This window comes from Cenococcum geophilum (genome assembly GCF_001692895.1).
Source record: "Cenococcum geophilum 1.58 unplaced genomic scaffold K441scaffold_11, whole genome shotgun sequence".
Classification (NCBI taxonomy): Eukaryota; Fungi; Ascomycota; class Dothideomycetes; order Gloniales; family Gloniaceae; genus Cenococcum; species Cenococcum geophilum.
Window position 1 is genome coordinate 2,260,339 of NW_027137569.1, and position 15,054 is coordinate 2,275,392.

At 44.5% G+C, this 15,054-nt stretch overlaps 3 protein-coding genes across 3 annotated transcripts; all 3 read right to left on the bottom strand.

The window, feature by feature from the left end:
* Nucleotides 1-140: 140 nt before the first annotated feature.
* K441DRAFT_704200 (amino acid transporter) lies at nucleotides 141-2,333 on the bottom strand. The gene is made up of 3 exons (XM_067653522.1): nucleotides 1,783-2,333; nucleotides 513-1,725; nucleotides 141-455 (listed from the first exon to the last, which is right to left on the bottom strand). Exons 1-3 carry the CDS (start codon nucleotides 2,054-2,056, stop codon nucleotides 221-223), a joined length of 1,722 nt encoding a protein of 573 aa, XP_067506569.1. The 5' UTR covers nucleotides 2,057-2,333; the 3' UTR covers nucleotides 141-220.
* Nucleotides 2,334-3,003: 670 nt separating this feature from the next.
* On the bottom strand, nucleotides 3,004-4,800 carry K441DRAFT_606718 (pH-response regulator protein-like protein palC). The gene is made up of 2 exons (XM_067645411.1): nucleotides 3,633-4,800; nucleotides 3,004-3,564 (listed from the first exon to the last, which is right to left on the bottom strand). Exons 1-2 carry the CDS (start codon nucleotides 4,794-4,796, stop codon nucleotides 3,307-3,309), a joined length of 1,422 nt encoding a protein of 473 aa, XP_067506570.1. The 5' UTR covers nucleotides 4,797-4,800; the 3' UTR covers nucleotides 3,004-3,306.
* Nucleotides 4,801-4,927: 127 nt separating this feature from the next.
* Nucleotides 4,928-6,013, bottom strand: K441DRAFT_656420 (uncharacterized protein). Its single transcript, XM_067648004.1, has 3 exons — nucleotides 5,560-6,013; nucleotides 5,087-5,421; nucleotides 4,928-4,964 (listed from the first exon to the last, which is right to left on the bottom strand). Exons 1-2 carry the CDS (start codon nucleotides 5,783-5,785, stop codon nucleotides 5,342-5,344), a joined length of 306 nt encoding a protein of 101 aa, XP_067506571.1. The 5' UTR covers nucleotides 5,786-6,013; the 3' UTR covers nucleotides 4,928-4,964; nucleotides 5,087-5,341.
* Between the last annotated feature and the right edge of the window lie 9,041 nt (nucleotides 6,014-15,054).

A 15,054-nucleotide genomic window follows, 5' to 3' on the forward strand; every position in this document is an offset into this window, starting at 1 on the left:
GGGGCACCAAAGTCGCCCCTCTACCCCAAGTACCCCCCTTGCCACTATTTGATAATCGAAATCAAGGGAGCCATAACTTTCCAACACCATAAAATATGTCAAAATATATCAACACTTGCGGATGAAATTCCAAACAGAAACAACGATTGATTTCATACATGGTATCTCAGTATCCAGACAAAATCTGCAACCCACGATATGAAATATATTTACAAAGCCCCTAGTCCAATTCCCCAGGCTTGTTCGAGCCATCCATTTCTGCGACCTTCCTCGACCCGCTATCGGTGCTCTTAGCTTCCTCGCCTTCAACAACGTTCTCACCTCGACCAAGCATCATGTGGTCGATGTTTACCTTCGGGCCCTTAAACCACTTGTGCGCTGAGATGAACCACCAAACCATGGCACCTAGCATAGGGGCTCCATACACGAGGCACGTCCAGTTCATTGTAGATGGACTATGTGCTATTAGTTAATACGATGTACTTTTCTGACGGAATAAAGGGAGATCTTACGTCAAATCAGATCCGGTAACGCTGGGCAAGCATAGGATAGGAACCATGAGAGCGACGAAAGCAGACGCGATTACGCCGATAGGAATAGAGAACTTGCCCAAATTCCATGGCCCAGCTCGGAATCTGTTTCCAACGAAGAAGACTCGAATGAAAATGGGCGTCGTGAAAGCAACGAACGCGGCAATGGCGCCAATGGAGAAAAGCGCACCCACAGCGAGTGTGCCACCAAAGATCAGGAAGACTAGCAGGATCCCAATAACGCAATTGAACCAGACAGCGTTGACAGGGGTCTGTGTAAGCTTGTTGACTCTCTTCCAGTACTTCGACATTGGGAAGCAGTCATCACGAGCGTAGGCGAATGTAACTCGAGACGCGGCAATCATACAACCTTGACCCATAGCAAATCCGGCAATGATGGTAAGCGCGAGAACCGCAAGAGTGATTTTCTGGGGCATGCATTGCATCAGATACGCTGCGAAAGGCTGGCCGAGATCAGAATCTAGGACATCGTCGATGCTGACAACCGTGTACGCAACCACAAGCTGCAGGAACCAGCCGAAAACGCCGCCAGTGGCTGAGGTGAGAACAATTGCCCTGGGCGAAGCAATGTTGGCGTTTGAGCACTCCTCCGCTAAATGGAAAGGCGAGTCGTATCCACTCATCGTCCAGATCACGCCGATAAAGCTCATCAAAACCGAAACTCCGGCCGGGAAATCCGTTCCTTGATATATCGTGCCCCAGACCTCGCCGGATGGGGCAAACTTTGGCAGGCCTCGACTCTCTCTATCCGTTCCAGCAGGAATTAAGATTATGACGATGATGAGGGCTATGAAGTTGAAAGTTGAACCACCAGAATTGATTTGCGCGAGCCATCTTGTAGGCAGCGAGGACATGNCTCCGTGGATAAGCATGATGAACACTGTAAGGAGGAAAGTCTGGTAGTTTGTTGGAATGTAGTTAGGGTTCTGGATTGATGCTGCAGCAAGAATCATCGCGGCAACTCCATAATCGACCGAAGGCGCTGCAGTAACTTGCCCTAGCCAGTTAGACCATCCGGTGATCCACGCAGCAAGTGGACCCCATCCTGGAGGTGCGAGGACTGCGGAGGCATAGTAGAGACCGCCGCTAGTAGGCATAGATGAGCAGAGTTCTGCCATGCTCATGGCAACGCACTGGATTCCAACCATGGCAACCAGCCAGCCCCAGGTCATACCTGAAAGGTTAGCCTTTGGGACTTTGCCAGATGAAAAGACATGGGATATTAACATACCTGCTGTTCCGGCATATCCCATGCCATAAAATAGAGTGCTGGCAAAGCTAGGAAGAAGCCCCAAGACGGCGAAACTGACACAGAAGGTGGTGAACAAGCTGAACTCGCGCTTGAATTCAGACTTGTAACCCAAAGCGGCTAGAATTTCCTCGTCGGCGTTGAATTGATGATTAGGATCGTAGGGTATATCTCCTCCAGGTAAGATGGATGTCACGGGCTCTTGAGCGACACTCTTCCTCTTGCCGGAGACGACACTGGCATTCGTGTCAGCCATGGCGTTTTTCGATAGTAGCGAAACTGTGGACGTCAGAAGACAAATTGAAACACAGAAAAGCCGTATCGGTCATGGGCAGGTGTTGTTGATAAGTAGGCTAGGCGTGAGCTCTAAAGGACGTCCCACCATGCCGTTCCTCCAGCTCGGAGGTCTGGAAATGGTATCTGCAGCCTGCACGCGAGATAGGGATGGGATTGACGAGCGGGCCATGGCCGCGATCCCGTCGGTCAAAGGCAGCTAGTGGTAGGGGAAAGGATGGGAAGGATGATTACCTCCCAGGTAATTGGGGGGCTAGGGTCGACCTTCTAGGTAGCGTGCAGCGTGCAGAGTAGCTCTTATCTGCCCCATACAGCCCTCCGCGAATTGCGACGCAACGCCCAAAGACATTCCGATTGGAGACTGGCCGGGTCTCGCGTGGCGCACCAGTGGGAAGAATCAGCCGAAGTGTCGCCCGCACCCGAGCTGTTGGTGGGCGTGGTAGATGCCGAATTGCGATAATCAGATGGTGATAGCGCGGATATCTTCGCCAGTCGTTGCCAGTCGTTGTCAGCCATTGCCAGCCGTTGCCAATTGATAAGGCCGAAACGTTAGAAAAGGTTGCAACCATCAAGGCAAAAGAGTGCGGACCCTGCAGAGAGCTCGGTGCCCCCAGTCCTGCAGTCCCCCAATGCCCTAATTACACGGATGGACCTGTCGAATAGAGTAGGGACAGGCATGCTACCTAGCGCCTCTCTGCTCTTGCAAGATACATGTCTAAATTTCTTCGCTGATGAGCATACAGCACGGATGCGAGCTAGGCATGGGGTTGCGGGAAGCCGCTGCAGCCCTTCCAATGCCCAGACAATAGCGGAGTGTGGGGTAAATCTTTGTGGTAACGGAAACCGAGCGGGAACGCCTCTCCGCTCCAGGTCTTCAACATGTATACCGTCTATTAGACCATGAGTCATGCAGGGAAAACACTTGATATCAGCTGCCTCATATTCTCGTGACTTGTACTATAGCCGTCTCAGAATGGTCCTTCGACCCGAAAGGCTAATGTTGTGACAAGTTGACAAACGTGGATGCATCAGAGCCACCGTACCTGCAGGCCATCGCAAAAGCTTAATGACGTGCACAAAGGCCCGATACATCCCGTACACTATCTCCATACGACACCCGATCAGGTAATACCTTGAAAAACCCCGAGATAATAGCCCAAATGCCCAAGATATTAGACGAGGTATGATTGAGCACCAACGAGGAAACTTGCTTCAGTAATAAGCGCTCCCGGCTGAATACTCTCCTTTGGTACCAGGGAATGCTCCGACGGGAGAGCTCTGGCTTTCATCACAACTGTCCTCCTCGTCGCTTTTAAATGCAGCATCACTGGGATCAGGAGGCGCCCTCATCCTAGCCATAACATCTTCATCTAGAGCTGGCGCAATGTACATTTTTGGGGTGTGATATTCCCTCCCTGACGGCATTCCAGCCAGCTGGGGTTCTGACGGTGGGATCAATTGCACGCCCATCTGTACCTTAATGAGCTTTGTGCCCAACAATAAATTATCTGACACTATGGCAGCGAAGGGAAACTCACCGTGTCATTCATCTTAACCCATTTTTTCTCTAGCATCTCCACTACTCTCCCCTCTTCGAACTTTCCGGCATCAGCGCCCCAATCGCCTCCTTTCTCAATCCTTCTATCCTCCCTCTTTTCAGCCCACTCTTTCTTCAGCTTCGCAAACCCAGACGCCTTCTTCTTCTCGTCCTCAATGCCCACAGCTGCGAACCCAAGTTCTCTCTTCGCACCTCTAAGCCAAGCAATGCCTTCGCCAGTCTTCCCAGCCAGCTCCGCGTCAATGCCCAGGAACCTGCACGCCTTGCCTCTCGCCGTCCTCCTCAAATCATCTAAATATTTAACTAAGCTTTCATCTACTCTACTTGCGCTGCTTAGCATCGCCTGGGCCTTCGTGGCATGCTCTGCAGCCGCAAGACACAGCCTTGCAAACAAATGCGCACGTACTTTGGGGATTTGTGCACTCTTGAACATCCAGTCTTTCGACTGTTTATTCCTATCTTCTAACACGACGCCCGGGTACGGATCATCTTTAAGTACTGTAATGAGCGTAGCCTCTGCAATCGTGAGCTCAGCCAACGCACTCAGCACTGAAATGGAAATATCCACCACAGTTGGTGGCGCGCCCCACTGCCCCGCCCTCGCAACTAGATAGCCATGCATTGCATTCGCCTCGAGGAAGTACTTCATGGCGGACGCGATGGCAGCGGCGCGCTGCTCGGCGGTGGGAAGCGTAGCGTTGTACAGCGTGTGCAGCTGAGCGCGCGCCAGCGAGCTGTACACGTATCCGAGCGTGGATAGCACGAAGAAGAGCTCGCTCTCGAGACTCTTCAGCTTAACGCGCGCGGGCTCGCGGCCCGGCACCGAGGCTGATAAAGTCGCGCGCCATTCCACTTCCAGCTCTTTCACCAGCACAATGTCCACTTCCTCGCCGGCGATCTTGATGCCGCCGAGGCCCGCGTCGAGCGCGAATAGGTACGGTATGTATTCATTGAGGGCGGCGAGCACGGTGGGAAGGTTGGAAGGCTGGGATGGTGGGGGGAGGCGCTTGTGTTTCTTGAGCGCGTCGCGAAGAACGCCGCGGCAGGTTGTAGCAGACAGGGGAAGGGATGGGTGGGTGCTGCTGCTGAAGAAGTCGGTGAAAGATACGCTGGAAGTTGTTGGGAGGGCGAACGGAAAAGGCATGGTGAGAGGGTTGTGATTGCAGTGACGCTAGTGGGGGATCCTCAAAAGATGCTGTTCACGAGGCTTGGCTTTCCAAGCTTGCGGGAGACCAATGCCTTTTCTTATGGACAAGACACAAAGATTCAATAGGTGCTGAGATCATCAAGGCGCTAATAGCCATGTATTTGCGGGCATTTATTATCATTGAACGAGCTCTCCTTGCGTCTTTTCTAAAAGGACATGTATTTGCGGGCATTTATTATCATTGAACGAGCTCTCCTTGCGTCTTTTCTAAAAGGACATGTATTTGCGGGCATTTATTATCATTGAACGAGCTCTCCTTGCGTCTTTTCTAAAAGGACTCTAGATGCTCCTTGCCGCACCCTTCCATTTATGATACAGCAAAGTGACAATCTCGCGTCTTTCCAATATATACAAGATGCTCTGCTGGAATCTCAGAGTATCCAAACCTTCTCCTCCTTTGTTTGATATCAGCGGCGCCAGCACTCCTCCTCCCTCTGGCTAGAGCCTTCCGCCTCTCCTCTAATTCAATTGACAACCGACCACTATGACTTGGGGATGATGTTTTGCTGTTCGAACAGATAACCGCGAACCCTCGATTCTTTCAGTAGTTCGAAGTATCGCTCTGTAACAAGCGTGTCAGCCTTCATTTTGCTTATCCACAATCTCGAACTTCCGACAAATTAAGCAAAGTCCCCCGCCACCACTCCTTATCAAAATACCCCATTCTCGGGTTCCAAATTGAAAGGGTCTTGCGGCTCACCTCTCAAATGCCCACACTTCTCCAAATGGTTGACTCCCTCGCGATAATAGCACTTGCCCATCTCCTCCCGGACTAGCCTCGCCATCATGCTCTTGACCCACTGCTCGCGAATTATTGCATCTTGGGCAGCCTTAAGTGCTTTGTTGTCGTCGTAGTCGACGCCGTCGAAAGTGGGCGGAACTGTGGGCTTCTTTGCAAGGAAGCTGGCCGATTCGGGTGTCGGCATTTTGGCGTGGGGAGACCCGAGCAGCGACGTACAGAGGCCTGGGAGTATTGGAAAGGAGGTTTGAGGTCCGATATAGACGGCAGGCACCAATTGAGCTGGTTGTGGCTGTATAGGACCTGGAGTAGCACCGAAAATGTTAAGCGTGGTTGGTGATGCTCAAGTCATCACGTGACTTTGAGCTCCCTATGTGTGATCAAACGAGCCACAAAGTCGGCACGCTTGGTGTCACTTATTTTAAACACCTATCGTAAACGGGAATAAGATTCAAGAAAGCAACTACAGTGATGTGCACGACCAGCTTCACCCCCCCCGTTTAGCGAGTTGCAGATTCGGTTCGGGTATCCAATTTCGCCTGATTGCCGTATGCTTGGCTGCAAGAACTTTACTTCTGGCAGACTTGCGACCGGCCTTCCTCCGTAGTGTCGTGATCTTTGTCAAATATCGTAAGGTTTCCACCCGTACGGTATTGCCAAATTTCATCGGCAATTGAAGAGACAGCGTTGTATTCGCGTTTTGGCGGCCATAACGGAGGCATAGTTAAGGGGGAGAAGAGGAAGCGTACATCTTTAATTTGGTTCTCCTGGCCAACTGCGAATCTCCAGGTCAACCAAAGCGATTCTCCAGGGCAACCAAAAAGGTCCTTGCGCGTAGCCACAGCCGTTCGCTACAATTACTATGTACAGTCGGTGGCAATCAGGCGAAATTGGATGCGCGTGCCGAATTTAAAAATTTGGAGCCCTCGCCAAAGGGGAGGGGTGAAGCTGGTCATGCACATCACTGTACAGTCGTTTCAATAATATCGGTAACTCGCTAAGCAGGCGAAAGAGCCGCATCACCCCCAACCAAAATTTGTATGCGGGACAATTCTTTTAATTTCTACCACCACTAACGCGCCTAAAAGCTCTTATAATTGCTTAAAATAAGGCTATTGTCCTTGCTTAATTAGATAAAATATATATAATGCTTGGTGTTGCATTTTATATAGCCGCTTACGTGCCTACCCACATGCCTACCCACAAGCCTACCCGCGTGCCCTTATTTGTGCCGCTATCTATTCAGTAACAACATACCCTGCCTCCCGGAAGTGCTCTCGTGCATGCGTACCATAGGCTTGGCTAATTGCAAATTATAGGAAGGCCTCAAAGCTTGCAAAGTCCTCCATAAGCCGGTGGTTCCTTTTGATCCAAGCCTTGATATCCTTAAACGTCGCCTCAATAGGATTAAAATCTGGCGAGTACGGTGGTAGAAACCTTAGTAAAACGCCGTGCTCCTCGCAGAGCTCTCGAAGTCGTGTTGACTTGTGAATAGATGCGTTATTAAGAATAAGGACTAAGCGTGGCCCCGGATATAGTGAGCAGTGAGGGAGCACTTGCTCCTCTATAAAAGCTTTAAATATCGCAGAGGTAATAGAGCCTTGTATTATAAGGTGGCTTAGATATCTGTTTACTGCTAGGGCTGGTAAAACGCTCCACCTTTCTGATCTTTTAAGCGGACGTGATACCTCACAAGCAGATCCAATAGGTGCCCAGCCGTACTTCCTATTGCCCGTCCTTTCGTTTGATGCAGACTCGTCGAGGAAGACCAGTTGATCTGCCGTCCAGCTCTTTTGTATGCCAATCCAGGCGTTACGTAGAGGTGCACTTCTTTGCGCTGCCCGAGCTCTTACTGCCTTCCGCGACCAACGAGCTCTTATAAGGATATTATGAACGGTTGCGATAGAGACTTGAGCATTAAACTCATCGTAGAGGAAGTCTTGCAACTCATCTAGGTATGCGGTCGGCTGGTCTTCGAGAAAGTCGAGAAGTCTCTACTACTAGTAAGCAGAAGGCCTAACACCATTAATATCATATATCACCAGTTCTTGGTAAGGTAGAAGAGCTCGCGGCCGACTAAGAACAACGGTTACAGGTGCATAAGGCTCGCCCCAAATATCGAGGTTTAACCGCAGCTTGTAGATCGTCTTCTTAGCCACCCCTACCGCCTTCGCAATAGCTGGCGCCTCTTCACCGGCTTCAAGGCGGATCCGAATTCTATGAACAACCTCATCTGGAAGGCGACGACCCATTTTATGGGCAGTTGTGGTGGGTAAAAAGCCGTTGTACTGCCCCGCATACAAATTTTGGTGGGGGGTGATGCGGCTCTTTCGCCTGCTTAGGAGATTTCAAATTCGCTACGCGCATCCAATCTCGCTTGGTTGCTACCAACTGTACATAGTAACTGTAGCGAGCGCCTATGCCTGCACGTAAGGACCGTCCTGGTTGCAGGGATAATCGAATTAAAGCTATATAGAACTTGCCTGACCTACCAAAGCCGTAATATCCACCTAAAATCGTATTGTACTATCATCAATTTGCCCTTAATATGCATCCTTCTTTAAAACGCGCAGCAGCTTAATTAATAGGCGAGAGTCCTCCTTCTCAACAAACTTGATAAAGCTACCTTCCTCCCTCCTTATTACCTAGACCCCTACTGCCGTTAAGCTATATCCTAAATATAATACAATAGCCGCCAAGACGCGAATACAACACCGTTCAGCCGGGTTTTATATTGGAGGAGCTTAAGGAAATAGATAACGATTCAGAAGCCGCAGCGGAGGCCGCTAAGGAGGAGGCAGAAGGTTGGCGTATATACTACTAAAGTCAGCTTAGTAAATTGCCTCGGTCAAGATCTTATAAGTCACCGTATTCGACACAAGAGCCGCCAGTATTAACACCACAATATCAAGCCACGCCCTCTTAGGAAGTTGCTCGTGCTCCTTAGGCTCGTGCCCCTCCAATTACTTGCTTAACATTAGCCTCTCGCTTACCCCCAAGGGCTCGCTCACGCTTACTCAGTAAATATAAGGATAAGCTAATTCCGCCGCCTTATCTGCGTTTTAAGAGTGAGATTAGTAATATAGAGAGGAGAAGCGGCGGTATATTTATTACTTACAATTATAATGTGGTAATTTAATACCTAAAGAATTCGCCTTTTACTAAGACTCTTATTAGTATAAGCCTTTAGCTTTATAATCTTTAGCAACTCCAAGTCTTTCCTATTTATAAGAGAGAGCTACATCGTTAAGAGTAAGGTATTCACATTAAGCTCCAGCCGATTAAGGCTAAAGTTAACACTTAGTACGCAGGCGTTCATGACGTTAAATTTAACGTTATAGAAGTTAAGGTTGCAGCCCAGTAGCAGAAGATTAATACCTAGCTTATATTGTAGGCGAAGTATACTAATAGAAGTGGCGCTATCAAGGCTCTTACCGTTAACCTCTTAATTATATATACCCCATGTCACGGGACAGGGGCAGTGGCTACAAAGCGTATGTATTCGAGGAGTCTATAAGACGTTACGCGATCGATCGTAAGGGTCGAGGGCGTAAGGAGGTGATATACCTACGCGTAGCTGACATAAGCTGTACGCGAGGTGTATGCGAGAGCACGGGGCTCTCCTATAGAGGCCCCTGCGGTAGGGTTCCGTAATACTACCCCCCCTCTTATAGAGGCGGAGCTCTAGCAATGCTGTGGTTACTATATATATATAGAAGAGACACTTAAGGTATAAAAAAGAAGAAAAAGGGGGGTATCGCTAAAGGCTTAAAATAATATTATATAATAGGGCTTAGCATCTAAGAATCCGACTAATTAGATAACTTTAACCACCAATTAAAGTTCCTAGATATCTTAATAATATTCCGGTTATATAATCGCACTTTACCGCAATCTAACGGCAATTTAATGGCAATTTACCCTTATATAGCAATATACAACGGTTTAACTCTATAAGGGCTCCTATAGGGGATTAGGTATAAAGTCTCTACTTAGGCCCAGTTTCTATGGGTTCGCGTAGTAAAAGTTGCTAATTAGATCCTTTGCATTTTTAAAGTCTTCCTATAGTTGCCATTCTAGCTAATCTATATCAAATCCTATATATATAGCTCTATAGTAGAGCCGTCGTCCTCTACCTTTACTAAAGTATTTAGAGTTAATAATTTATTTAACGGTCTACTCCTCGTAGTTCTTATCTTCGTTCTTATCTCAGATTAGTACTAATAGGGGTTTAGGCTATATCTGCCCTAGTAAGGGGTTGGGCTAATAGAGGTGTAGTAGCTATGGGTAAAATATAGGCTATATCCCACGGGTAGCTAGGGTAGGTAGGAGTTCTAGCTTATATACAGCTCCCCTATTAATAACTCGTTTAATTAAATAGGGGCTAAGGTTCTTATAATTAAGTGACTTTATAGGCCTCTATATAGAGATATTACGTATATCTAGCTATACCTAGTCGCCAACACACATCTCTAGTAGTGGCGTTTTATAACAGTTAGCGAAGTAGGCCTGCTTTACTTAAGCCTAGGCCATTTCTCCCTTGCAGTAGTTGAGTAGATTTTTTATATAGTCTATATACTAGTCAGTAAATAGCATCTTAAGGCGTTTTCTATATAGTAGTTTCTTATTAATAGGTTCTGGTAGCTCTATGCCAAATTAGGGGTAATAACCCTTATTCGCGAAGAACGGGGTAAGTCCTATAGTGGTTAAGATATAGTTATTCGCTACAAATTTACCTAGTAGGAGGTAATCCACCCAGTTATCTTAACTATAGGCGACTACCTACCGTAGGTACGCTTTTATACTAGCATTAGCGTTTTCTGGTTACCTAGCAGTTTTATAATAAAAGGATATAGATATCTTAATGGAGATGCTAAAGCATTAGCAGATTCGTCTCTATATATTAGAGTTAAATTATATGCCTTGGTTAGACGTAATCGAGTTAGGTAACCTATGTAGTCGGTAAACTTCGCGGAGGAAGGCGTTAGTAACGTCGCTAACGGCTACGCCTTTAGTTAGGATATAGTGGCGCTCTTTTATAAGTCGGTATATTATTATAAGGATGTTCTTATAGGTACAGCTGTGTCGTTTATAGGGTAGTAGGTTAATAATGAAATCTATAGCGATATCTGCCTATCGTCGTATAGGTACTAGTAGAGGGTATAGTAGTCCTTAGTACTTTATATTGAAGGCCTTAACGCGCTTACAATTGTAGCAGGCGCCTATAAAGCGTTTAACTAAGTCTATTATTTTTGGCCAAAAGTAGTATCAGCTAAGAAGCTCGTAGGTTCCTCCTTTGCTTAGGTAGCTGCTTAATTAGAGGTTATAGGCCATTTAGATTAGTTACCGTTGTAGATTTTCTAAGTTAGGGATAAATAGGCGGCCTCTATAATAGAGCCTATTCTCTTTTACTTCTAAGGCTATTATATTAATCTAGCCTAAGCTTTAAAGGTTAGTAGGTAGTATACGGGCGCTAGCGGTCTTTATAGTAATAAGTTAATGCAGTAATAGGTTAACAGAGGCGTTATATGCCGTAGTAATAAGCTTATTAATTTTAGAAGGTAACTCTAGTTCTATAATATAAATCTAGGGTATAGTTAGCTCTATTATAGGTAGTATACCTAAGGCTAAATTTCGTGCTTTTAGGATTGTTTGTTATTGGAACTAATTATAGGGGTTATCTTTAGACTAAGGAAGGTCTTATAAGTAGCGTATTAGGCTATTAGGTTTAGTACCTTATACTCCTAGTCTATATACAATTTTAAAGTTAAAACTAGAGAGGAACTTATTCTAATATACTTAGCGTTGGTTTAGCTACTTCGTAATTATAAAGTACTTAAGGTTACGATAGTCCGTAAGGACTTTAGTTAGCTAGTTAGGCTCTACTAAGGAGAGTTCTAGTTAAAATTCTTTAAACGCTTATATAATTGTAAGGAGTTCTTTATTATAGATCTTATAGTTATACTCTTATAGTATAAGCTTAGACGAGTAGAATGCGACTAGATAAAGGAGACCGTTATTACCTATTTAGGAAAGGACGCCTGCGTTAACGTGGTCTAAGAAGTCGGTTTTAAGGTAGAGTTGTTATTCTAGTATAAAGTAAGCTAGGACAAGTGCTTTAGTAAAGGCATTTTTAAGGTCTTAGAACGCCTTCTTGTATTTAGGCGTCTAGGTAAAGCGTAGGTACATTTTTCTTCCTTTTACAGAAAGGCCCTTTGTTCGCATTATTGCTATAAGTAGTGCTACTATACCTAAGAAGTTGTATATAAATTTCTAATAGAAGTTAGCGAAATTAAAAAAGGCTTATACGTCCTTAATACAATTAGGGGCTTACTATTTAGTAATTATACGTACCTTCTTAGGGTCTATACGGACACCTTTAGTAGTAATAATTAGTTTAAGGTATTTTACTTCTATAATTAAGAATTTGTATTTTTTTAAATTAATATAAAGTCCTGCGTCCCTAAGGCGCTATAGGACCTTTTAAACGTGTTCGATATGCTTAAAGGGGTTATTACTATAAATAAGTATGTCGCCCAGGTACGTAGAGTAGAAGTCGTTAAGGTAGTTCTATAAGGCGTTATTAATATAGCTTTAAAAGGTGCCTAGGCCGTTATATACGCTAAAGGGTATAATGGTATATTTAAATTGGCCAAAGCGTAATACAAATGCGGTTTTTTATTTATTACCTTCCCGTATTTAAAGATAGTTAAAGACGGCAATAATATTAAGCTTAGTATAGATTTTGGCTTAACTAAGCCGCTTAAGGGTCTTATATATAAGCGGTACTAGGTATCGGTTTTTAATTATAATAGCGTTAAGTCCTCTATAGTTAACATAGAATTGAATACCTCCTCCTAGCTTCTTAGTAAGAAGAATAGGGGCGGCTACTAATAACATACTGGGATAAATAAATCCTTTATTAAGGTGCTTATTAATATACTTTTTTATAACTAGAAGCTTATCTTTTAATATTAAGTAGGGTCTCTTATAAGGTAGCATTTTTCCTTATTTAATATTAATGGTATAGTTATTAGGTTAATATAGGGGGAGTATATCTACGCTCTTTTATAAGCATATATCGGTAAAGTTATAGTACCTCTTAGGGAGGAGCTTACGAAGTTCTTTATTAGTAAGTCCTTTTTTAAGCTTTATAAACTTCTTAAAGTTTAAAGGTAAAAGTCCGTAGAGTTCCGTAGGGGCGTTATTTTCTAAAAGGTTGACTATATCTATCCTATTACTATAGAGGACGTAATCTTATTCTTTATTAAGCTTATATAGTTATAATTAGAAAGCTATAGTAACGGTTTAGCCTTTCTTATATACTATACAGTAGAAGGCTAGGGCACTTATATAGTAGCAGTTAGTTATAGGTTGTCACGGCACTGACCTAACGCATACTGTTTCATACTATCTCGTACTGTTCCCTACTGTTAGCTGGCCCACCACTAGCGACTTGGCGGCCGGCCCTACTATTTATATACAATACCCCCTTTCCACCTTCTTCCCCTCTTTATACCACAACGTAGTTATTTAATCTACTTTATTGCAGCACTGTGACAGTTTATAGTATCTTTAATTTGCGCCCCATCGCGATCACTGATTCCCCGTACCCTAGCCAATTAACCTTCGCCCTAAAGCAATCGCGACCTATACGCGCCTCTGCTAAAACCGACACGTCCCCAGCACAGTCCTAGAACAATCCTTAGTTTTTACCCAGCGCCTAAATAGGCAATACTAACAACGCCGAAATGGCCAAAACCTAGAACCCCCGCGATGTTTTCGTAGACCTATTTATAGAGACATACCCTAATATCGCGTGGACAATCCGCCGCTCCCCACCGTACCCCAAGACTTTTAAGCCTAGTAAAGCTTACCTTACCCTTATTAACTATACCAATAAGTTCCTTAATAATATTAAAGTAGGACTATAGTGCATATATAATATAAATACCGCCAATAAAAAAGCTAACGAAAACCTTAGTGCCCTTATTACTTCCTAAATAGGAACTATCAACTCTTAGGTAGAGACTATTACCGTTCTAAAATAATTAACCCCTATAATAATAGTAGTAACCTAGCAGAAAAAACGGAGATCTAAAGNCCCGCCAATATTTAGCGGAAAAGGTACCCCGCTAGAATAATAAGCTAATTTTAAAACCTAGCATATTAAGATTAAGGAAGTCTTTAACCGGGACTAGGACTACTTTAATATAGTTTAGTCCTAGATCCTTTACATCTTAGATATACTAGAGGATAAGGCCTATAAGTTTATTAAGTAGGGCCTAGAGCTTATATATAAAAACCCAAACAATATATCTGCGTGGAAATGGCCTACTAAGGAAGATATACTTAAAGACCTTACTACCTATTATAAGGTCCTTAATATAACCTAGGTTATAAAAAATAAGCTTAACCATTTCCCCTAAGGCGAGCGTAATTACTAGTCCTAGAAGGGAGAGCTTAATAAGTTAATGGTCCGCGCTAAGAAGACAAATAAATAGAAGGTAGACCTACTCTAAAAGTTTATCTCTCCAAAGATGGAAGAGCTGGTACTTAGACTAGCTTATAAAATTAACAACAGCAACTATACAAATTAGAGTAAGTAGATAGATATATTCGCTAAAAACCTCGCGAACTATATACACCAAGCCAACCTTAAGAAGAACGCTAACCACCGCCTACCTACCTAAGCCCCTGCCCCTATATTAACCTTAACCCTAGCAGTAACTAGAGAACCTATAGACCTTAATAAAATCTCAAACACGGAGCGTAAGCGCCGCGTTAATAATAGACTGTGCCTTACCTATAGCCTGCCTAGCTACTAGAAGGATGCCTATAACCCTACTAAGATAGTAAACCTAGTCCTAATGCCACCCCATTAAATAATATAAATAAATAACCGCGGATATAGCAACCGTAGAGTCTATTATAGACGCGGCGACCGCGGAGCCTATTATAGCCGCGGCGGATAACCCCCCCCCTTTAATCCTACGGCTTAGTTACTCTAAACTATACCCTATATAGGAGCCCAACCCGTTAACAACGCCCAATATTAGTAACTTCACGTTAGCGAATACAAACACGGCTATATTATTAGCAAGGTATTGTCTTTCTATACCCCAACTAAAACAGAGATAGACACCGCCAGCTAGATAGACACTAGACCGCCCTACTAAGACAGCCCCGTACCCCAGTTATTAAAAGGTAAACCCTTAAACTAAGTTGCGCTTAAGGGTTTAAACCATATAAGGAGGAAAACGAGAAGATTAGGTCCCTATTACTAGATCAATCAGTCCTTTCTATTAGTAAACTGCTACTTAATCTTAGATTAGCAAATAGTAATAAGAAATTAATCCTTATTTAAACCCAACTCTCCTTATTATATAACCTATACCCCTAAGTTTATATTAATATAGTAAGCCTAATGGACTCCGGTAGTACTATAATAACATT